The sequence below is a fragment of the Balaenoptera musculus genome, chromosome 3 (genome assembly GCF_009873245.2).
Source record: "Balaenoptera musculus isolate JJ_BM4_2016_0621 chromosome 3, mBalMus1.pri.v3, whole genome shotgun sequence".
NCBI classification, from domain to species: domain Eukaryota; kingdom Metazoa; phylum Chordata; class Mammalia; order Artiodactyla; family Balaenopteridae; genus Balaenoptera; species Balaenoptera musculus.
Genome location: NC_045787.1, coordinates 167,271,091 through 167,294,891, shown reverse-complemented (window position 1 = coordinate 167,294,891; position 23,801 = coordinate 167,271,091). Strand labels below are relative to the sequence as shown.

General features: G+C 54.4%; 1 protein-coding gene across 7 annotated transcripts in view; it reads right to left on the bottom strand.

Annotated features, from left to right (window-relative positions):
* The window catches only part of PTPRS (protein tyrosine phosphatase receptor type S), a 103,191-nt gene that overhangs the window by 35,463 nt on the left and 43,927 nt on the right, over positions 1-23,801 (bottom strand). For all 7 annotated transcript variants that reach the window (XM_036846699.1, XM_036846698.1, XM_036846701.1 and 4 more), the window contains exons 3-6: positions 21,860-22,005; positions 21,150-21,291; positions 14,611-14,799; positions 8,301-8,411 (exon numbers count right to left, since the gene is read on the bottom strand). In XM_036846699.1, coding sequence (XP_036702594.1) covers positions 8,301-8,411; positions 14,611-14,799; positions 21,150-21,291; positions 21,860-22,005 — 588 coding nt within the window. The remainder of the gene's footprint in view (positions 1-8,300; positions 8,412-14,610; positions 14,800-21,149; positions 21,292-21,859; positions 22,006-23,801) is intronic.

The window sequence follows — 23,801 nt, the reverse complement described above, 5'->3', positions numbered from 1 at the left end:
AGGCCAAGTCACTTGAATCACACAGCAAGGTAAACTCCTCAAGACCTCAGAGTCCCATGGAAAACCTGCTTCGGCAGAGGTGGGGGGCTGATGAGGCTGGATGAGCCCTGGGAAGGGCCCTCATCCTCCGGGAGCCTCAGTTTCCTCCTTTGTGAAATGGAGGCCATCGGTGATGTGTTGAGAAGGCCATTAAGCTGACCGGGGCAGTGCCCAGCACACAGAAGCTGCTCAGCCTGGGCATGGGCCAGTGAAGTTTCCTTCTGGCCTTCCAGGATGCTGGAAAGATCAATGAGATGCTCATCATTGAGGGAGTTTGGGGATGCATTAGAGTTTAAAAAAAAAAAAAAAAAAAAAAGTAATGGGAAGAATTTCTATTGAATCCCTCCCACTTTGAGAGGCCAGTGACCTCATGCCCATTTTGTGGATGAAGCAGTGGAGGCCCAGAGAGGAGCTAGGGCTAGTTGGAAGACACAAAGAAAGGAAGTGGTAGGGCCAGAGCTCAAAGGCAGGTATGCCTGATCCCTACCTCTGAGATAAAGTGAGCCTTCTCTTACCGCGGTAATTAGCAAGAAATTATATCCACGTGTCCCTTCTTGGCTCTTTCAAACTTGTGTCCTTACCCTCTGGGGATACCGAAGAGGGCAAAAGTACTCATCACCCATATACACCTATCAACTGAATAATCATCAGTTGAAAAATATCCAGCAGCCATCAAAATAAATGTCCAGAAGCCATCAGTAAAAGGTTCATACTGAAAGGGATTATCGGAACATCAGAGGGAATAAGGGCTAGCTTTAGGATTTAAAGGTTAATATAATCCCAGTCTATCCCCGTGTAAGGCTCAACATCACGCCCCAAAGACCCCGTTCACATCGGATCTTATCTTAAAATATCTTCCCTTAGGAGTGTCATGATTTGGAAGGTACCTCTAACACTTTTCGGAAGTAGACACAAGGCGTACATCTTGAACACGTAACAGGCTTGCGGTACAGGGTTGTTAATTATAAGTCAGTTAAGTGTGGGAGGGCATTTATGAACAACTGTAGTTTTCGTGCTCACGATCCCCAACATGGCCGGCAGCCATCAATTAAATGGATCTGCCAATATGCTATAAAGGCTGACACCTAAGACACTTTGCCCGCTTGCTTTCTCACCTACCCCGTTCGTTTCTAAGGGTGTGCGGCAGGAAGAGGGCTGGTTTGCCACGAGTTAGGGGAGGATTGTGCCCATGAGCACTAGGTGGCTTAAAAATCCCCTGAGGGGGTCTCATAAGGCCTCTGGGCAGCCTTCCAGTTGGCGAGGGCGGGCGGCTGACGCTGTGTTCTGCCCAGTTTGGTGCTGACTCCCACCCACATCATCTTTCCACCCCTGGCTGCAAGCTTGAGGTGCAGGTTAGAAAAGTAAGGTGGGCACGGAACCCATGGGACGGAGTGGCCCCGCAGGACCCCCGCCCCCAATTACCGACCTGAATGGAGGGTCCAGGCAGGTTATAAGGGGACCACACCAGCCTTGGTCCTCAGCACGCTCCAGCTGGCTCTCGTTTCCAGCTCTTCTCGTCACCGAGTAGCCGGGGGGGTCCCAGTTGGGGGGGACCCGCGTGGGTGAGGGGATCAGGAGGGTGGGCGGTGGGGGGGTGGTGGGTTGGGGGGGGCGGGTCGCTTCAAACCCCGATTCACATGGAAAAACAACTCAAAAACCTTCAAAGCAACTGGGAGACGACCCCTCCCCCAGGCAGGAAGAGGCAGAAACTCAAAAACCAAGAAAGTGGGGGGCGGGGAGGGGTGCTCCAGGGGAGGAGGGGTTGGGAAAGGGTGAGGGGGAAAACTCAAAAGTGAGGTGATCTGGTTGGAGCACTAGGTAGGGAACTCAACAGTGTCAGACATCTCAACGATTCAGCAAGCCGCAGCTCTGAAGGGTGGGGGGGCTCTGCTGGGCATTTTGGGGTGGGAGAGGCTGCTGGGTGCTCCTCCGGACTCCAAAATGAGGATGTGGATGGGGAGGGGAGGGGAGAGGTGCCAGTTCTGCAGCCTCCACAGGGTTTACTTTAGCTTAGATTACACCTGTCAGGGGACGGGAAGGGGTCCAAGGCCTAATTCCAAAGCCCCTCCATTGAACCCCAGCCTGTGGCCCAGGGAGGGTGGGTACCGCCCCGCGGCCTGCCCTGTGCATCTTCCTTCCCCTCCCCCTTCTCCGCCACCCTGCCTCCCCACTGCCACCACCAGCTCCCTCCGCCATCGGGATAGCGTGCAAGGCCCGGAGGGACCTGGCTGGACCCCTGGCCCACGGGCTGACCAGCGGCCTTGACAAGCTCTTGTCATTTTGAGCTGGACATTTTGCTGCACCATAGATACTTTTTACTGTTTGTTTTTTTTTTTTGGTACCCTCTCTCTCCCGATTTTTTTTTTTTCCTGGTTCTAGCAGAAAATGGGATGATATCTTGCCAATCGACTGATTCCCCTTGTCCCCTCGCCGTGGCCGCCAGAGACACAGGGCTTTCCGAACGACAAGGTGTAATCTAATGTTCCCCTCACCCCCCCAAAACAGAGGAAACAGCAATGCAAAGGGTGTGAGGCAGGCAGCAGGCGAGGTGTCTAGAGCTCAGTGTTCCTGCAGAACAGCCCCGGCCCCCACCCCCTCCCCGACCCGCCATGCCCAAACGGAGGAAAGCCTGCCTTCCCACCCCTGGAGCCCCCTCTCCCCTTGGGATGAGGGTGGGATGAGGAGAAGGGCTGGGTCTTGACCTACCACTGCCTACCACCAGGGTCAAGTCAGGGGCTTTGGGGGTGGAGGGTGGGGTGGCATGGCCAGGTGTAATCAGCAAGAGCCAGGGAGGTCGCCAACATACCCCAGTGGTAGTCTTTCTGGAGATACAGGAGGTGGCGGAGGGCGGGTTCCAGGCCCAATATCTGTATCTACGCTTGTTTTGGGGTGCCAGGAGGTAAGGGGAACACCTAGAGGTCATATCCACCAATTATACGGCTTGGGTGCCAGAGTTTTAATTTTAAAAACAATTTGCCCCACAGAATTCCAAGCTATGAACTGATCTGAAGAGGCCTGGGGATGGGTTTCAGATAAAGGGTTCTGAAGAACACTTGGAAATTGGGGCAATCTGGATCTCCCTCTGGCATTGTATATTGAGTCCCGATCTCTTAGCTCAGCATTGAGAACTGGCGTTAAATTATCCCCATCTGGCTTCTTCCAAGATCCTGAGAATATCCTATAAGTCCCTTGAAGGTGGAAAGTTCTTTCCCATGTCTCTAGCTCGCTCCAAGTTCTCTCCGCATGTTCCTATGTCATCGGGTGGATGGCACACCATTTAACCGGGTCCTGCACCATGGTTCAAAAATGCTATGATGCTAGACCAAGTGGTAAAGACACCATCGTCAGCCACTAATTCACATCTTAAAGGCTGACAATTTTAAAGATTTTAAAGAATATTAACAGCCAGGGAGAATATAACCTGATCATCTTCCCACCCTGTCAAAGTCTGAGCTGCATCTCCCTTAGGAGAGTTCTGGGAGCAGAGCTCCCAGCTGCATTAAAAAAATGGGCTTGGTTTTGACCTTGGTCCTTTGAATATCAGAGATATACTTCAGGAGAAGGGTAAATCTGAATATTCCACCCACTGGATCACCCAGGGTCAGCAGAAGCTGGAGATTGTGAATTGAAGGAAGAGTTAGGTTGAGGGTGGGGATTCGGTGCAAATAACTCCCAGGGCTGGTTGCTCTGGTAACACTGTAAATGCTTGTAGCTTTCAGGCCAGAACATGCTAGGTGGCTCTTCTCTTCTGCTGGGCTGGTACTTATCTGCAAGGGTAGCCTAACATCCAAACTGTTCCTTTTTTTTTTTTTTTTTTTTTGCCCCCTTCTGATACTCTGGCCACAGAACTTCCTGGGGGAGTGACGGGGAGTAAGATGAGAGATGTGGCTCTGGGGAGGCCACTGATCTCATGGGAATGGGGTTGGAGCCAGGAGAAAATGAGACCATGAGATGGGCTCAGACATGCATTAGCAAAAAATGAGATCTGAGCAAATGAATTAACATCTGCCCTCCAATTCTTTTCAAAGCAGTTTCCCATAAGCCATCTTATTCAAACAGTGGATGTTTGAAATACATGATGGGGAAACTGAGGTCCCCAAAGGGAAGTGACTTGCCCAGACCATTTATCTGAACTCAACTTCCCTGTTTTACAACAACTTTGCTTGCAATTTCTTATGTGCCATGCACTACACAGGGCACGAGATGAGCATTAATTTGCTCGATGGAATCCTCCCAACTACCCTGTGAGCTAGGTAAATCAATGCTTCTTATTATTCAGATGAAGAAATAGGGACTCCAAGCAACCAAGTGACTAGCCCAAGGTCACACAGCCAGGGAGGGGCAGAGGCAGGACTTGAATCTAGGTCTCCCCAAGCCGCAGGTCTATGCTCTCACCACCAGTCTATACTGCCCCAAAAGTCCAAGTGGTCTTCAGAGACCCTCAGCCACCTCTCAGTTTCAATTCACTGGGACCCAGCTTTAGTGAAGGGGCCGGGAGACCTCTGTCTTCCACCTTTTGGAGAGGTTCTGCCTGGCAGCTCTCACTCTGGATTCAAAAGGAGACAGGAAAAATAAATCCCTTGTTATTGCATCTGAAGTCCTCTTGCCAACTTGCCCCTGAACTTAATAATTGGGAGTTTAGAGAAGGCAGGTGAGGGACAAGAGAGAGAAAAAGGTGACCCCAAACAGGCTGATCTCAGCCCTCCACTATCATCAGTGTTGGGTAGTAAGCTGGGGGCTAGTGGCTATAAATCTAAAGGGATATTTTATTGGGGGTTGTTTTTTATTTGGGGTTGGAATGGGGTTCTCAAGGGCTTGCCTTTCTTCAGGGAGGGAACAGAAGATGGGAGCGAACATCTCCAAAGGTTTCAAGAGTGAGAGAAACACACAGAGAGAAAGAGAGTTGAAAGAGAGAGAAAGGCAGAGGGAGAGCTGGGGAAGGGGAGGGGGGAGGGGCTGTGCCCAAAGTTCCCCAGGGTTTTCTCCAGAATTCCACAGTTCTGATGCTCAGGTACTCAGAAAGTGACCGTACTGTGTTGCTGGACAAAAGACGCCTGTGACTGGGCCCAGAGCCTGTGAGGTGGTGGGGGAAGCAGCCAACATCACCTGGGAGGCAGAGGCGTAGCACTAAAGGGCAGAATAACTGGCCAAGTAGTTCTTCCAAAGTCTGTCATGCTACATTTTCTGATGGGTGGATCCATATTGGTACCCAGCCAGGATGCAAAAAGTCATCACACCAGCTACCACGTTGAGTGCTGCCTATGCAGTGCCAAGCATGCATCATTTTGGGAGGACGGTCCACTGAAAGGTGGCCATCTCTCATATTTGGACATGTTGCTCCAATGAACAAGAACTCAAAATGCCGGCTACCCATTCAGCTGTGCTTCAAACGCCTGTTTTGGGGTTGTTTGGGAGGGTGGGAGGTGGTCTCATGCTGAGGCAGAAGGATGGAAACGTGCCTGCTTAAGCTCCCTTCCAACATGGCTGCCCTGTGGGGCTGAGGCATCAGCGCTGGGTAAAACAGAGCTGGCAAATTGGGCTGCTCTCCTCACACACCCCGCCCAGGCTCTGACCTCCCACCATCTGTCTATGCCACCTCCCTTGTGCTCTTGAGCCCGGGCGGTCACTTTCTGCCCCAGCATCCCAGCTGTGGGACCCCTTCCGCCCTCCTGGATGGTAGTTGGGACAGGAACACTGGCTTTTAAATCACAATGCTTTTGGAGAACAACCACACAACAGCTCAGCCCAAGAAACCCAAACCAAAGAGCACGGAAACACAGGACAGAACCAAAGACGAAACGCTTTTGGGGAGGAGGGGGTCGGGTGAAGGGGATGGGAGGGGGGAAAAAAAAAACGAACCAATCGGTTTTTCCCCCCCAAACGAAACAAAATCAAAACATTAATAATTAAATAAAAGGAAGGAAGAAAGAAAAAAACGAAGAGAACCAAAGGAGAAAAACGGAACGGAAGACGAGAAACACTCCAACAGAAGGCGTTGGGAATTCACCAAACCGAACCGACAAGAGTGGCATGCAGAGAAGATTTTTACATTCTCCCAGCATGCATCAGGCCCAAGTTACCATGACGACGAGGAGTGCAAAAAACTTAGCAACAACATTACCAAAGGATGCATAGAGGCGACCACAATGCAAGCATCGCATGTGTGCGGCCGGCCCTAGGCCGGGCTGGGCGCGGCTGAGATTTTCGTGTCTTTCTGGGTTTTTGCTCTCACTTGGTGGTTTTTTGTTTTGTTTTGTTCACGTTGAGCTCAGTATTCGTATTCGTCATTTTTTTTTTTTAGTTCGTTTTTCTATTATTTTCTGTGTGCATGTCTGCGTGTGTCCGTGTGCCTGTCTGTGTGCGTTTCTTGTGTGTGTGTGTCACTTTCGGAATGTAAAAATGTGGGTAAAGAAAGTAAAAAAGAAAAAAACACACCAACCTTCTCGAAGCTCTGAGGGATGTAAAGGGGGTTTGATGCAGAACACAATGACATGGGGAGAAGAGAAAAAATAGGGGAGATACAGAGAGTAAAAAGAGGACTTCCCAAGGCTAAAAGCTGCAATAGTTTGTTGATTTTTTTGTTTTCTTTAAACCAAAAAAAAAAAATTAAAATTAAAAAATAAAAAGAACAGCAACGACCTTTTAGTCTTTCCTCCGCTCTTTCCTTGACATACAAGATCTACATTTGCTTTCCACGATTTTTTTAAAATTCAATTTTGGAGCGTCTGAGACCCAGGCAAAGAATGGGAAGCTGGACTCCCCCCAAAAGAAAGGACCCCACCTCTGGGACGGGGCGGGGGGTGCTGAGGACACAGAAGGCCCCCCTCCCTTGTCGCACCCTGGGCTAGAGGCCCCACCCCCGCCCTGCCCCATGCCTGCTGCCCACACTGTCCTCCTTGAACTCTGCCAGACTTACAAACCCCCATCCCAGGTGTTTGCAGAGAAATAAGCAGGTTAGACGAAGACCAGTCAGTTGGAGTCGTGGACGCGCTATAACTCACCAGAGGTGCCGTGGCATCGGATCGGATGTGTGCCCCCTGCCCGCCCCCGCCCCGGCGTCCCCGTCCCCTCCCTCCAGGCAGCCTCCTTCCTCCTCAGAGACGAGACGCAGAACCCAAGTGCAGCCAAGGCGCTGCTTCAGGGCTGGTTGGGGCTGTGCTTACTGGGGACCAAGGGGCTGAGGGTCTCCAGGCGAGGGAGGAGCCGCATGGCCTCCCAGGTGGAGAACGGCAGGGACTTGGTGCGTCGAACGGGGGAAACGGAGGCCCGAAGAAGGCTGGCATGGGGTCAAGTATACAGAGCCAATTGGGGCAGCCCGGGGGGATGAACGGGACCCTGTTTCCTGGCAGGCGGGAGCTGTTTCTACCACGAATCGGATCAGAAACAGCCAAGGGGATGCAGGAGATGGAGGAGGAGACAAATTAAAATTTCTGAAAGGACGGAAGAGAACCGACCCGGGGATGAGACGGGGTCCACAGAGACATCTAGGAGCAGGGGCGCCCCCCCCCCAACCTGGCACCTTTGAGGGGACACCAAGGGGCCCAGAAGAAAGTTTGTGTAGCCGCTTCCCAGGCCCTCCTTGGGTGGGTTGGGGCGTCGGGGCAAGGACACCCGTGCTTCCAGGCGTGACTAAGTGGGAAACTGACAAGCCTCAGCCCAAGCCCCAGGGCGTCTGCCGAAAGGAGCCCTTCTCTGAGGGTGACTAGGAGAGCGCCAGGCTCTGGGACAGCTGAGGGTGTGGGGCTGGCAGGGGCAGCCTTGAAGACCCCTCCCCAACTCTTAGATTAGGGGGGCGGTGAAGCAGGGAGCTACGAGGCCACGAGTCTGGAGAAGCGAAGCGAGCACACAGCAAAGGGGAGGCACTGCACGACACACCACAGAAGCCGACTCGGATGGGCGGGCGGGCGGGGTGGGGCAGAGGCCTGCAGGCTCCCCCGGCCCTGTAGGCCCACGACTGACCCCTCCGGCCCTGCCCCATTCCCTCCTGCCGCCCCCCCACCCCAAGTCCTGCAGCCCACGGGGCGGCCATCACAAGGCACGGGGGTGGGGGTGGGGGTTGAAGCTGCCCCCATTTTACAGGCGAGGAAACTGAGGTCCAGAGAGGGACACAGCCTCGCCCAAGGTCCCGCGGCCACAAGCGGGGCTGGGCCTGCCTGCTGGGGTCTGCAGGGGACAGGGGAGCCCGGAGGCTGTGAGCCCGAGGAGGGAGAGGGACGGGTGGGGCGGGTCCCTGCCTTCGACCTGGACGCAGCGTTCCCTACCTCGCACGTAGAGATTGGCGGGTGAGGAGTAGCGCACGCCAGCGCTGTTGGTCGCCACACACTCATATTTGCCCTGGTCGGTCTCCTCGCTGCTCTCAATCTGCAGGGCTCCTGTGGGTAAAGGGGACAAGGCCCGGCCCATTAGGGGAAACCTCGAGGTGGAGGTTGGTGGGAGGGCTGTCCCAGAGTCCTGTCTCTTAGTCGGTCTGGGCCGGAGAGGCAGATGAAAAAGCTGAGTCAGCCTAGAAGCCCCCACTGGGTCAGGGCCTCCCTGCCTGCCTTTCCCCACCCTGATCCTGGCCCATCCTGGCCTGAACACACCGCCTGCCCCACAAATCCTCCACCCTCAGCTGGGACCTCGTAAACGACGGCCAAGTTGAGTGACAAAACTGGGGAGAATGGGTTTGCAGGAAAGCACCAAGTGATGTTCTCCAGGCAGGGTGGGGTGGAGAGCAGGTTGGCAGTCCCAACCCACAGCAGCCGTTCCAAAGACCCTGACACTTAAGGGGCCCACCACAAATGATGTGCCAATTCAGGGAGCTGGTGATCGCCGGCTGGTTTCAACCAGTGCCTGTGTGTAAAGGACCGCAGGTCTGGGTTCCTCAAGTATGTTTGGAATCACAGGCCTCAAGGCCCACGGTGTCCAGAAACGGAGACAGGGTTGTATATCTTCAGGGGTGTTTAAATTTCAGGACTGGGTTACCGCTCCACAAGAGCAAAGGTAAAGGAGGCTGAGAGTGATGTACATCAGGTATGTTTGAAAGCAGAGGCCAGGATCCACGCTTTCTGTACCTGAAACTGATTGAAGAGTGAATTTCCCCAGAGATTTAAAGTCATCTAAGTAAGTCAGCCTGAATTCACAGATCTGTTTTAAAACCACGGGCCTGGATTCAGGATTCCGGATGCTCACAAGTAAATGAATTTTCTCAAGTGTGTCTGCAACCACAGACGGACACCCAAGTCCACGGTGCTCATAGGTTAACGGGGAGAATTTTCAAAAGTGTTTGAAATCAGGTGTGAAGGAAAACCTCTAACCCGTGCAAATAAAGTTGAGGCTGAAATGCCCCCAGCGTGCTTGAAATTATAAACCTGGATCAAAGAATCTGTTGGTCATGAGTGAATAAGAATTTTAAAAAGAGGTCAATTTTCTCAAGCTTATTTAAAATCACAGGCCCAAATCAAAGGTCTTGGTGCCCACAAGTAAATGAAAAAGGGCAGATTTCCCCACAATATGTTTGAAATCACAGGCCCAGATGAAAGCCTTCACTTCCCATGAACACGTGAAAATGAATGAACCTTCTTAAGAATATTTAAAAGCACAGGGCCTTGATCACACACTACGGTGCTCATGACTAAATGAAAACGTGGCCAAGATTTCCCCAAAGATATCTGAAACCACAGGCCTGGGACAAATCTTCATTTTCACAAGCAAAATACATCTCTAAGTATGTTTGAAATCACAGGCCTTGATCAAATACTTGAGTGCCCGTGAACAAATTAAAAATGAGGCAGAGGTTTCCACAGTTATGTTTGAAATCAAAGGCCTGGACCAAAGTCCTCATTTTCATAAGTAAATAAAACTGCGTAAATATCTATAAGTACGTTAGACACACAGTCCTGGACCCTGTGACTGGCTGACTGGTAAATGAAGGTGCGGGAACACCTCCAAATGTGTTTCAATCACACATTGTTTTTGTTTGCTGCTGTTGTTTTTGTTTGCTGTTGTTTTTGTTTGCTGTTGTTGTTGTTTTCCCCAATCACAGGTTTTGATCAGAGTCCCTGGCACCAGGAGTCCAAAAATCCAGTCCAAGGTCCCAAGCAGACCCCTCCTCCCAGCCTTGTTTGTGGGTGTCCCACGGAAGTGAGGGGAACCCACAGATCGGGAAGTTCTCTCTGGGGGCTGTGGATTAGGCTTCTGCCCCTTCATAACACTTCCTACCAACCTCAAGGCTCCAGGGAAGCAGGCAGGCAGGTATTACTACGGAGGCCCAGAGAGGGCAGGGAGGCTGCTCAAGGTCACACAGCATTTCGTGGCAAAGTCAGGACTAGACATGGACTCTTCCCTAGGGCTCCCACCCAGGCCTGTTCTAGTCTATTCTCTAAGGGCAGCACCATGGGGCTGCCTTTGAGACTGCCTATCTCTCTGCTCCCTCAAGCTGGACCCTCCACTCCCCCTGCCCCGCCACCCAAATCAAAGCTCCAGAGCTGGAAGGCCCCCTCTGCACGTCCATTGTACAGATGGGAAAACCAAGGCTAGAGACGGATGACGGCTGCATACAGAGCAGTGGCCAGAAGCCTGACTCCCAGCGCTCTGGGTGAGCATGGGAGACGCTGCCCCTTCCTGAGGACACAACCCCCTGACTGCGGCCAGGTGACCCAAGGGGCCACCACGGCCACACTCAGCCCCCAGCCACAGATAGTGACACAGACACAGAAACTGCACGGACACTGGGCAGGGTGGCGAGGAGAACACATGTGGAGGGGGGCCTGGGGCAGACCCCGTGGAGCCTGGGGAGCTGGGCGGGCGGCGAGAGAGTGTGAGTGGGCGGGTGGGTGAGGAAAGAGCCTCTTACCTCGGATCGGAGTGCTTTCTGTAAGGGAAGCAGAGAGAGTCAGGTGAATGTCAGAAGGCAGTCCTGGGGGGGCCAGGGGGCCCCAGGGAGGCGGGGCTGGGCCACGAGCCAGGCCTGAACACTCTGCCCCCAGGGCTGGGAGGGGGCGCTGAGGCAGCCCTGGGCCTACAAACCCTGCAGGCCTTGCTGAGGAAGAATCAGGAGGGCTTCCCGTAGGAGGCAAAGAATCTCCTGGGGAAGGAGAGGCTGAGTCTAGAAGCCCCTCTGGACTGGCCTGAGGGGCGTGGCCATGCCCCAGGGAGGTCCATGGCCTCGCCTGGCCCTGTGGGCTGCCTTTCTTCTGGGCCGAGGAAGAGAGGTCCACGACCTCCCCCCCTATTCCTTCTTGGGAGGGTCACGGAATGATGGGGGTCTCGGGAGTCTTGTTAGAGAAGGGGGAGAGGGGTTAGTGCCCCAGGGCTGGGCATTAATAAAGCAAAGGGAAGGTGTTACAGACAGGCCAAGTAGGAGGGACAGGGGAGGGCAGTGAAAGGGGATGGAGGGCAGAGGGAGGGCCCTGCAGCCTCCTTAACGTCCAAAAGGAAAAGAGGAAGAGAACGATCTTTGTGTCTATATGGGTGCTGGGGGCTGGGACACCTCAGGAGACCAGAAATGGTGGTGCCGGGCTAGAGTTTCCCACCCTCTGCTCATCTTCCCAGGGGAGATCTGGGCCCCCTCTCTCTCTGCTGAGGACCTGGGCACCCCAAGGCCAAGGCAGAGAAGCTGCCGAGAGTGAGAAAACACAGCTCTTTCTGCCTGGCCCAGACCCGTTTTGCAGATGAACAAACTGAGGCCCACAAGGAGCCAAGGAACTGTCACGCCATGAGCCAGAGGCAGGGGTGAGCCTTGAACCCAGCTCTCCGGCCTCCCAGGCTGGGGCCCCTCTAGAACTTTAGGGGGGCCCTATATTATCTCTTACAAAATCCCCAACCTAATGGGGCCATTCCCCTTCTTCACACAGAGGGAGGGGAGAGAGGAGGAAGGAGGGGAATTTGCCTAAGGCTGCACCATGGAGAGCGAAAATCTGGGTCAGTGGGAATCTAGGTCAGCTATGGCTCAGGCTGTTTTACTACACTTGGACTATCACCATAGTCCAAGTGACAGAAGCCAGAGGCCAAAGGACAGAACTTCCCAAGATGGCCAAATAGCCCATGGCCACTATGTTGAGAGGAAAAGGTACACCTCTTGGGTATTAAAGGTGGTTTTGCTTTCTACTCCGAGGAAGATGAGAAGTTACTATCACGGGCCAATATCAGTCATTCTTACCTTAGTAAGAATTAGCCCAGCAAGTTGGATTCAGGGGATTTAGGCTGGGCTGGGAAAAGAGGACGAGATACACCCAGTACTAGCCCAGCTGGAACATTCCTCCCTCTCCCTAGATCCAGCCCGCAGACTTCTGTAATTTCACATTTTCCAGCAGTGTCAAGGCCCAGAATGGGGCAGGGGGTGCCGTATGTGCGAAGCTCCACTAGCCCCTCGTGGTCTTGTCTTTTTTCCTCTTTTCCTTTTGGGCTCCTCTCTCTGCAGCCCCCGGGTGCCCGGATGGGGAGGGCTGGGTGGTCAGGGGCAGGGGGGCGGTGGGGGGAGACGTTAGTAAACATGCCACGTGGAGTGGGTCACAGTTACTGTCACGGTGGCCATTAGTCAGAGGGGAGGGGACGGGAAGGGGGGACACGGTGGGGTGGGGGGCGTTAGTTGTTGACGTGGTGAAGAAATTAAACTTACCAAAGGTTTCTGAACGTTTACAACGGAGGGACAAGAAAAGAGAACAGGAACATTAACGGGTGGTATGCAGAAGCCTGTATCCTCGTGGGTGCGGGAGGGGAGGTCAGAATAATGATCAGATTGATTACAATTTTTTTTTTTCCTTTGGCCGTGCTGTGCGGCTCGTGGGATCTTAGTTCCCCGACCAGGGATTGAACCCGTGCATCCTGCAGTGGAAGCTCGGAGTCTTAACCACCAGACCACCAGGGAAGTCCCTTGATTATGATTTTTAAAGCAGCTGATGTTCACTGAGCACTTGCTACATGCCAGGCAGCCTGTCAGGGGCCCCTCACAGAAACGCTAGGGAATAGGCACGGTTTATGAGGATGCTGAGACCCAGGGGATGGGGCACCAAGGTCCACAGTCTTAATCATTTCATTATATTGGGGCGACAATGGTGGAAACCAGCAGAGAAGCAACTGGATCCCAAAGGTTGCCATCACTACTCCAGCTGAACCCCCCAAGCTGCAAATATCCTCAGACAGGTCAGGACGGGGAAGGCTACATCTCTCCCCAGTGCGAGGTCCGGGTCTCTCCCGGGAAGAAATTCTGGGCTTAACATCTGCCCCTTTTCAGGGTTTGGGTCTTTGTTGAGGGAAGGCGAAAGCAGAGGATGGGCAGACAGGACTCCTCAGAGGATGGGACTGGGCAGTGAGTGGGGGGGAGGGGCGCTGAGAACGATGGGGTGGCCTTCAGGCAGGGGTGGCTCCAGGGCGGGGGGGCCCTCAAAGGAAGGGGAGAGAGAAAAGAGAGGGTGCACCAACATGTGTCCATGTGACTGAAACATGCGTGAGTGCCCGCGGGCACATCCCGACCACACACGTGTCCGCGCACACAAGGACCAGCCTGAGACGTGCACATGGGAGGGACTGTCACGCAGATACACGTGTGACCGAGACACACGTGGACAGGCTTTGCTATATGGGGTGGGGAGGCAACCCTGTGCCGATGGCACAGCCTGTGTGTGCCCACACACGGGGAGCAGGTCAGGACACACAGGGAGCCCGGACACACACACACGGACGTTCGTGAGGCAGTTAAGACAGCTGACACAATGCACACACAGCCCCGCAGAGAGATGGACCCACAGACAGAGGCACAGAGGTGCTGTGCTAAGACACGATTGTGGAAGTGCCTGGCCCCAAGGTGGCTAAGGCCTTGTGCTCTGTCCAAGGCTCCCCTATCCCGGCCAGGGCCTGGACAAACAGGCTGGACTGCCTGTCCGTGCCCCATCACGTCCTTGCTGCTTCAGTCTTGGAGACACTCTCTCCCTGCAGCCCTCTATGGCTCCCCAGTACCTTACCTGTCTATGCCCACTATCTCCTCTGGAGACACCCACTGCTTCAGTACTGGAAATACTCTCTTGCCTTTGCCTTATGCTCCCCTCTACTCCCACCTGTCTGGACCCCATTATATCCTCACTGGACAAGTCTACTGCTTTAGCACAGAAGATACCCTCCCTCTGCCACCTTCCATGGCTCCCCATCACCTCTCCCTGTCTGTTCTCCCACTGCGTCCCCACTGTTGGGGCACTGTAGACACCCACCCTCCTCTGTGGGTTTCCATCACCCGCAACTATCTGTGCCTCATTAGGACCCCACTGCGTAGGTACTGGAGACCCTCTGCCCCTGCGGCCTCTGTAGCTCCCCATCATTGTACATATCTGGGTCCATTATATCTCCATGCAGGCACTGAAGAACTCTCCCCCTACCATCCGCCATAGCTCCCCATTACCCCTGCCTGTCTATATCCTATTACACCCCCACTGGTTCAGCTCTGAAGACACTTTCTCCCCCAATACCAATGCCCTCCGTGGCTGCACATCAGCTCTGCCTTTCTGTCCTCCATCAGTCCCCAGGGCTCGGGCCCTGAGATGCTGCCCTCCCCCTTCTACCCTCTGTGGCTCCCGCATCCTCCTGGCCACCTGTGCTCACCTGATCGCAGCTGCTTGATGCGCCCATTGCTGGCACTGGGGTCCACGGGCAAGAAGTCCTTGAACCAGGTGATCTCGGGGTCAGGGTTGCCACTCGCAGCACAGAGCATGGTAGCTGTCCGAGTCCGCTCTACCACCTTCAGCTGGGGGCCCATGTCGATGTTGGGGAAACCAGGGGGCAGCTGGTCCTCTGAGGGTGGAGGCGGGAAAAACAAAGCAGAGGCCCAGTTGTCAAGAGGCCATCCCACCAGGGTGGGGCTCAGGGACGGGCCCTGGGTCCAGCCCCTGCCTGGCTGGGTGACCTCCTATAGCCTGTTTCTCTCTCTGTCTGTGAGAAAGACCACTCTCATGTCGGGGAGCTGCTGGGAGAACATCAGGTGAGACCAGTACCTCTGACCCGGGGCGATCCTGCCCCCAGGGGACACTGGGCCATGTCTGGGGACATCTATGGTTGTCACTCCTGGCATTGAGTGGGTGGGCCCAGGGATACTGCTCCACCCCTCCCAGCGCCTAGGACGGCCCTGCAGAGGACGATCCGGCCCTGATGTCAGCAGCGCAGAGGCTACAAAACCCTTGGGTTACTTTACAGCAGCCAGAAGGAGCTTTTTGGAATGTAAACGGCACCACACCGCCCCGCCTGCTGCCCGTGGCGCCCCCCACCCTCCGGAGGAACCCAGCCTCCTTGCCCGACACTGGCCCCCGCCGGCCTCGGCCGCCCCGTCGCACGCCAGCCTCACACTTCTCGCTCTCCCCATCCAGCTACACCAGCCACCTTGGTCCCCAAAGTCGTCACGCCCCCTCCTGCATCACCCCTGGGCATCCACATCACCTCAGGCTAGCTCGTGGCCCCAAGTTATAAGTCCTCCTGGGGAATTTCCTGGCGGTCCAGTGGTTAGGACTCCGTGCTTCCAGTGCAGAGAGCAGGGGTTTGATCCCTGGTTGGGGAACTAAGATCCTGCATGCCACACAGCATAGCCAAAATAGTAACAATAATAATAAAAAATTCTCCTGGACTCCAGAACATCCAAGCGTCAAACTCCATGGCTCATGATGTATCCGCATCTCCGCCATGTCCCTACCGCCCCCTGCGGGTCCTGACACACAGCAGGTGTGCCTACTACTGAGCCCGTGCTCTAGAGCCCACGAGCCACAACTACTGAGCCCGTGTGCCACAACTACTGAAGCCCGTGTGCCTAGAGCCCATGCTCCGCAACAAGAGAAGCCACCTCAATGAGAAGCCCGTGCACCTCAACGAAGAGCAGCCCCCGCTCGCCGCAACTAGAGAAAGCCCGCGCGGAGCAACGAAGACCCAACAGCCAAAGATAAATAAATTAAAAAAAAAAAATCTTAAAAAAAAAAGAGTGGATGTATGTATTTGTATTAACAGATACACTTTGCTGTACACCTGATACTAATACAACACTGTGAGTCAATTATACCCCAATAAAAATTTTTTTTAAAAAAAGAAGAATGTGGTTCTGGCCTGAGGCGATGGGGCGGGTGGCCTTCGTTCATGTAATCTGCACATCGCACCATGGGCTCCATGGCCTGACTCAGCTGGAGTTGATGCCAGGGTGGGGTATGCAGCTCAACAGCCTCCCACCAGGTCCCACCCCCTCCTGCACCTTTGCCCTCCCCCTCCAGCACCTGGACTCCTGGATCCTTTTGCTCTCACCCCTAAAACCCCCAGCTCTGGTCTGGCCTGTCATCTGCAGTGGACAAAGGGTCCCCTGGGGTAGGGCAGGCTTCCTCAGCTAAAATGAAAACAGCCACTAGCTCCCTTGTTATGGGCTGAAATGTGTACCTCCCCCCTCCTCCAATACATAGGTTGAGGCCCTAACCCTCGGGACCTCAGAATTAGATTGTATTTGGAGACAGAGTCTTTACAAAGGTCATTAAGTCAAATGCGGTATTAGGGCGACCCTCATCCAACGTGACTGGTGTCCTCATAAGAAGAGGAGATTAAGAACCAGGCACACACAGAGTGGAGACCGTGTAAAGACCCAGGAGAAGAGGGCTGTCTCTGAGGCAAGGAGAGAGGCCTCAGAAGGAACCAACCCTGCCGACACCTTGATCTAGGACCTCCAGCCTCCAGACTGTGAAAAAAACATGTGATGTAAGCCGCCCAGACTGTGCTACTTTGTCAGAGCAGCCCTAGCAAACTAACACAGTCCCTGCCTCACCCCTGATGGACAAGTGACAAAAAAGTGACCGCACGCAGGGCTGATGAGACCGAGGAGAAACAGGCCCGCTAGTCCACAGCTGGCAGGAATGCTCGTTGGTACAGCGGGACCAGGAGGGGTGAGTTGGTACCATCCACCTGAGACCCCCGAGCCCTCAGCTCAGCGGCTGGCTCCCCAGGCCCGCGCACTCAAGGAGGAAGGCAGAGGTATTCCTGAGGCACCAACAGTAACGGGAGAATGCTGGCGACAATCTAAACACCTGTAGAGACCTGGGCCATCTATGAATGGGTCCCTGAAACAAGCAGAAGGAATCTCCTTCCAGACAGATTCGTAACAAACTCCAAGATGCACTCCTAAGTGGACAGAGTTCAGTGTGAAAGATGTGTAGACCAAGGATCAAAAACTACAGCCCCTGGGACTTCCCTGGTGGCGCAGTGGTTAAGAATCCGCCTTCCAATGCAGGGGACGCGGGTTCGATCCCTGGTCGGGGAACTAAGATCCCACATGCTGCGGGGCAACTAAGCCTGCGCGCCGCAGCTGAGCCTGTGCGCTCTGGAGCCCGCGTGCCACAACAAGAGAGAAGCCCGTGCACCGCAATGAAAAGACCCCGCGTGCTGCAACTAAGACCCAGCACAGCCAAATTAATTAATTAATTAAAAGAAAACAAAAACAAAAAACTACAGCCCCTGGGCCAAACCTGGGGCCCCCGCTTGTTTTTGTTGACAAAGTTTCATTGGTGCACGGCCACGCCCATTGGTTTCCTCATCATCTACACGGCTTTCCTGAACTGAGAAGTTGCAAGAGACACTGTCTAGCCTGCAGAGTCAAAAATATTTACTCCGGTGTTTTACAGAAGAAGCCCGCTGCCTCCAGGTAAAGATAAAGCTGCTATCTGTGTAAAAAGGAAATAATAAACGTGTATTTGCTTACAAATGCCCAGGAGGGGCACCGGGCATGGTGGGTGTGTTGGGGGATGGACAGGGGGCTGGGGAAGAGGTGGGCCAGAGGCTACCATGTGGGGAGGGAACAGAGACCCAGGTACATGGAAGGGGCAGGAGGCCAAGACGGGGTAAGGGAGAGCCTGGCCGGGGCACCATCACCCCGTGTCCGCAGCTAAACAAGAGAGCTGTGGTTCCGGCCCAAGCACGGGTCGCTTCGTAGAGGAAAACGGCCCCAGTCCCAAGTCCTGAGCACTATGTACCAGGCCCTGTAAGGTAGCTTTCTGTGCCCACCTCTGAGATGGGATCTATTTCACAGAGGGGGAAACTGAGGCTCAAACACACGCGTACCCGCCCGGGTCATACAGCCGGGACACAGCAAGGCTGGGATTTGAACCCAGGCCGGGCTAAGCCTGAAGGAAGCTGGGTGTGGCCGGCATCTGCAGAACCCCCAAGCCGGGCCTGGACCTGTGGGGTCGGATGGGGTGGCTGGATCCTGTCTGAGCTGCTTCCACACCCAGTTTGTTCTTCCCGGCCCGGAGGCCTGGACCACCTCATGCATGGTTCTGATTGGCTACTGATGACGTCACCGGAGGTTTGGGCCAAGACAACTGGGCCTCAATTCTTGGTGCTCAAACCTGGCCCAGGCGTGCTGGGGGCTGGGTCTGCTGGCGTCCCTCTGTGCACCCGTTTCCTCTGTGTGTGTGCACGGGTGCACGAGTGTGCATGCGTGCTCACCCACGTATGCACCCGCACCCCACGCGTGTCCACACGTGAGCACTTCCTGGGTGCGTGCAGCCCCGCGAGGGGCCCCCGTCAGTGCCTGTGGGCGGCAGCCAGCCAGGGTGGGGGAGGCCGCGGCCGCCTGACGTTACCGAGAGCTCCTAATTAAACAAAAATGTTCATCGAGTACCACATTGTGCCTGATTCCTCGGAGTTTAATTAAAACAACAGCGCGGGAGGCGTGAGCAGGGTCCACAATCAGATGGCAGCGGAGGAAGGGAAGCTGGGGGTGCTGGGCCCGGCAGCCCAGACCTTCCCGCTCAGCCGCGGGGGGGTGGGGGGGGGAGGAGGGTGTCCCTGGGGCTCGCGGGGCGGGGGCGCCTGAGGCGGGGGAGCCTGAGGCGGGGGAGGCAGGGGGCACAGGCGTTCTGGGTTAAACGCTCTGCGCTGGGCGCCCAGCCCAAGCACCACGTCTTTCTAGGCGGCCCGAGAACAGAGAGATGCCAAGGGTCTTGTTGGGGGGGGGGGGCGGGGAACGGAGATGTGTCTTTCCCAGACTCCCAGAGACTGAGCAGTTAATAGATTCACAGCGTGTCCTTTTAACTCTCTGAGCGCTTACAATGGAGGCTGGCACAGTAGGGGGGGGCGGGGCGGGAGGCGGGCTGTTCCTGAGAAAGGTCAGGGCAAAAATATCTGCTGGGAAGAGGCGGGGCGGGCTGGGGCGGGTGGACTCCTCCCCTTCCCTCCTCCTCCCTCAATCCGCCAGCAGGATGGGCTCCAGGACACACACACAATGAAAACTATGAGGCCTCTTGTTAAAAAATTACTAGGAATTTCCAGGCGGTAACGGCAGAGCCTTCTGAGGGCGGTTGCACACCAGGGTCTGGGACCACGTGCCCCTGCGGCCAATGTGACAGTTCCTCCCAGGGCTCCAAGTTGACCGTGGCTCCACTGCCTGGGAGGACACTGGATGACTCCCAACCTGGGAGCCACATGTGGGGGCCACCTGCCCCCAACGGCTGGCAGTGGCTTGTACTTTTTTTTTTTTTCATTTTGGCCGTGCCGTGCAGCATATGGGATCTTAGTTCCCTGACCAGGGATCCCGCATCCCCTGCAGTGGAAGCGCAAAGTCTTAACCAATGGACCACCAGGGAAGTTCCAAGTGGCTTCTACTTAGAGATCAGACAGGGTCAGGGTGCCCCTGTAGGCGACAGGCAGAATCCACCTACCCACCCACCCACCTGACAGCTGCAGTATGGCTGGTGGCAGCTGTCTTGTCACAACCAGAATAACAACAATGACAGTAATAATAATATCAGATCGGTAGAATCAACCAAATGATTGTTCCCCTCGCGGCACCATGCTGGTCCCCCACTTGTATCTGGTTCTGAAACAATCCCTTGTGGTGAACATCATTATTATCCCACTTTGGAGGTGAGGACACTGCAGCTCAGAGAGGTTCATTAACTTGCCCAAGATCACAAAGCTACGGAGGGGCAGTGCCAGGATGCAAACTCAAGATGCAGGCCTCTGGGTTAAAACCACCTTGCAGGGCTTCCCTGGTGGCGCAGTGGTTGGGAATCTGCCTGCCAATGCAGGGGACATGGGTTCCAGCCCTGGTCTGGGAAGATCCCACATGCCGCGGAGCAACTGGGCCCGTGAGCCACAACTACTGAGCCTGCGCGTCTGGAGCCTGTGCTCAGCAAAGGGAGAGGCCGCGACAGTGAGAGGCCCGCGCACCGTGATGAAGAGTGGCCCCCGCTCTCCGCAACTGGAGAAGGCCCTCGCGCAGAGACGAAGACCCAACACAGCCAAAAATAAATAAATAAATTTATAAAAAAAAACAACAAAAAACCACCTTGCAAGGGAGAAGGCAGCAGGGAGCAGCTGGGGTCGGGGGCAGGCGGGTTTGTGGTGAGACTGTCTGAATGATGCTGTTTTACAATAAGGAAGCCATTTTCTGGTCCCTAGCCCACCTGAATGAGGCCAGCAAGAAGCCCACAGGAAGGATCTGTGTGAATCTATGAGGAGGTGATATTTAGCTGTTTCTGCCTAGCCAGCCTCTATTCCTCCTTTGTTTCTTTAGGGGAACCACCCCTTACTGACCCCATCTACTTGACTCCAGGGAAGACTCTGCCGATCAGAGTATTTGTTCCTCCAGCCACACTGACCAGCTCAGGGATGGTCATCTGAACCAAGCTGAGCCAACGAACAGCAGCAGTCCTGGGTCATTTAGTCCAGGGGGCCCCGGAGCCTGGGGCTAATGGGGGGAATCTCACTAAGGATACAGTTGATAGGGAAGAAAACAAACCCAGAGGCAGAAAGTGAACTCTGAGAACATCAATATGAGCTCCTGGATCCAGCTGAACCTGAAGCTAGTCTACTCCACAGATATTTTAATTACATGAACCAATGAATTCTCAGTTTGAGTTGGATCTGCCTCTTGTAATCAGAAGAGCATGATTAAGATGACAGATGGAGATGATTCTAGTCCCTTAACACTTTTCTTTTCGGCAAAGACTCAGTAAATTCCTACCAGAAGGCTCTGGGCCCCAGTTGTATTACAGGCTAAAAAAAGGAGATCAAGGTCCCCCCAGAGAGAAAATCCAAAGCAAGACTTTCATGAATCCCTTTGGTATTTGTCCCCAAAGTCCAGGCCCCAGGTCCTCCCCGACCCACCCTGGGGAGCCCAGTACCTCGGAGGACAGTGAGCTTGGCATGGACGGTGATCTCCCCGACGGAGTTCTGGGCCACACACTCGTACACGTTCTCATCCCGGGGTGTCCGGAGTGGCTGGATCCTCAGCACGGCCCCCGCACTCCCATCAAACTCAATCGTCTGCCATGGGTAGGGGACAAAGGTCAGGGTGAGGCTGGGGTCCCAGGCGTGAACAGGAGAGGAGCTGGGGGCTGTACACACATGTGTGTATACATCCATGTAAAGATGCTGGAGGCAGAAAACGGTCTGTACAAGTAAAGGGTATTGTGCATAAGTGGGTGTGTGACACTCGCACGTAAGTCTGGTGACAGGCATGTGAAGGCGTGCTGGACGTGGAAATGTGCGTGTCTGACCATGTACTTGTGCACAGAGTTGTGAATTCCCTTCTGTGTGCAGTGCTGAGATAAGATTCAGAGAGGGCAGGGAGTTGCTTGAGGCCACACAGCACAAAGGTGGCAGAACAAGCGAGCCTGAAGGGCCTTCATGGGGCACATGGTGGGGGGTGCACGTGGCAGAGAGTGGGTGGGAGAAGAGAAGGGACCTGTCTGGAGAGGGTGCCTGCCCTGACTGCCCGTGCTCCACCTGGGGAACGTTTCTGGGATGGCTTCTGTGGCTGAGCTGCCGTGGCCCCGTCCAAGGGTGGGGCTGGCCCTCAGCTGTCTCCCCTCCCCTCTCCCCCCCGACTCACCTCAAAGCGCTGCGAATTGACCTTCTTGCCTTTCTTGTTCCAGGTCACGCGTGGCTTGGGATCGCCCGTGGCCTGACACACAAAGGAGGCCACGCCCCCTGACACGCCAATCTGGTCCTTGGGTTCTTTGATGAACCTGGGGGGTTCTGGGGAGAGAGCAAGAAGCAGAGGGGCTCTGGTGGGCCCGGGCATGTGACGAGGACCCTATGGGGCCAGGTAAACATGCCCTCCATCCTCTGTCCGGCCACAGAGGTACCATGTGGGCCCGACAGGAGGGCTGGAGAGAAGAAGAAATGATACCACTGCCCCCTGTGGGTACCCCGGGCCCTGCCCAGCACCTCCACCCCCCCGACCCGGATACAACAGCCTCACATACTCACACGAGGACACACCTCACGTGGGCACACCTGCTCAGACCCAGTGCCACAGGGGAAGGGGAGAGGGGATACCCCTGAGACTTCAGGGTCCCTAAATTCAGCCCCTGAAGGCCCTCAGTAGTGACCAGCCAAACTATGGAGGGTCCTTGATCTTAAGAAGACTTGGGAGGAGAGAACTTGGTGGAATCCCCTGATGGGACATGTGGGGAGACTGAGGCATCAAACAGGGAAGCAGAGGGGTGACCAAGGGACCTGAGGTCAGAGCCAGACCAGAGACCGAACCCAGGGCTCCAGCCTCTTCATCCGTGGGAGGGGTCCAAACACAAGGAGTCAGAGCTGGAGGCCAGAGCTCAGAATGGGTGATCGGATGCGGCCAACCACTAGAGCAAGTGCTTATTGAGCGCCTACTGTATGCGGATGGTGTACACTCAGCAACGTCACAGCCTTCTGACAGTGCCGGGGGACAGAGCCACCACGATCCTCATTTCACACTCGAGAAAACCAAGGCACAGACCAGGCAAGGCCCTTGCTTCGACACAGCCAGCCAGTGGCTGAGCGGGGATTTGAACCGGGCTGGTCCTGTGCCCCCATCCTTTGCCCCTCATGATGATCTGATGTGCTAAGTCTCCCCAGGAAGGTCTCAAGTGGGAGCTACTATGTCTTTGATGCCTACACAGCCTCAACTCTGCACCTCGAACAGGCTACAGTACCTGAGAGTTCATTAACATTGTCCTCTTTTTTTTATTGACTTTTCACAGTAACCTCTGAATCGCCCAAAGGGATACTGGATTTCCATCCACAGTAATGCTACAATGTATCCCATTAAATGAATTCAGTTACTTCTGAGAGTTTTACCAACAGACCCAAGGGCTGCAACATACTTACAAGGTCCAGAGGGAAACAACCTACATATCCAACAAAACAACAAAAGGGGATTATTAAATAAACACTGGGCCACCCACTAAGTGGAATACTATGCAGCTGTAAAAAGGGACAAGGATGCTTTTGTAATGAACTACTAGGACAGGAACAGCAAGATACACTATGAAATGGACAAAAAGTGAGGGGTAAAAAGTATAGTAAATGCTCCTGTTTGTGTGATGAGAAAAATGAAAATGGGGAAAGTGTGTGTGTGTGTGTGTGTGCGTGCACAGAAACAGCAGCTGCCTCTGGGAGGAGAAAGCAGGTGGCTGGACACAGGGGAAAGAAAGCTTCATACCCTGGTAACTTTTTTACATTTAGAACTATTTGAAGATAAATTGACATTATTATTTTTGTAAGGTCTGAATAGAAAGGTGAGCCAATTAAAGAAATATATTAAGTAAGTAAAAGTAAAAGTAAAAAGGTCTGAGGAGAGGCAGAGAGAGGATGGACAACTCAAGCTTGAGCAACGCCAGGCCTCTGAGCACTGAGCCACTCAGGTTCACCTAGAAAGTTCTGGCTGCTCAGAAGTGCCGAGAAGTTCAAGGAGGCCTCAGGTTCCAAGTCTGGGTGCCACAGGGCCCAATTTCTCCCATCTGTGACTCAGGCTGGGCTTTGAACAAAATAAGAGTCCCCGTCTCAGT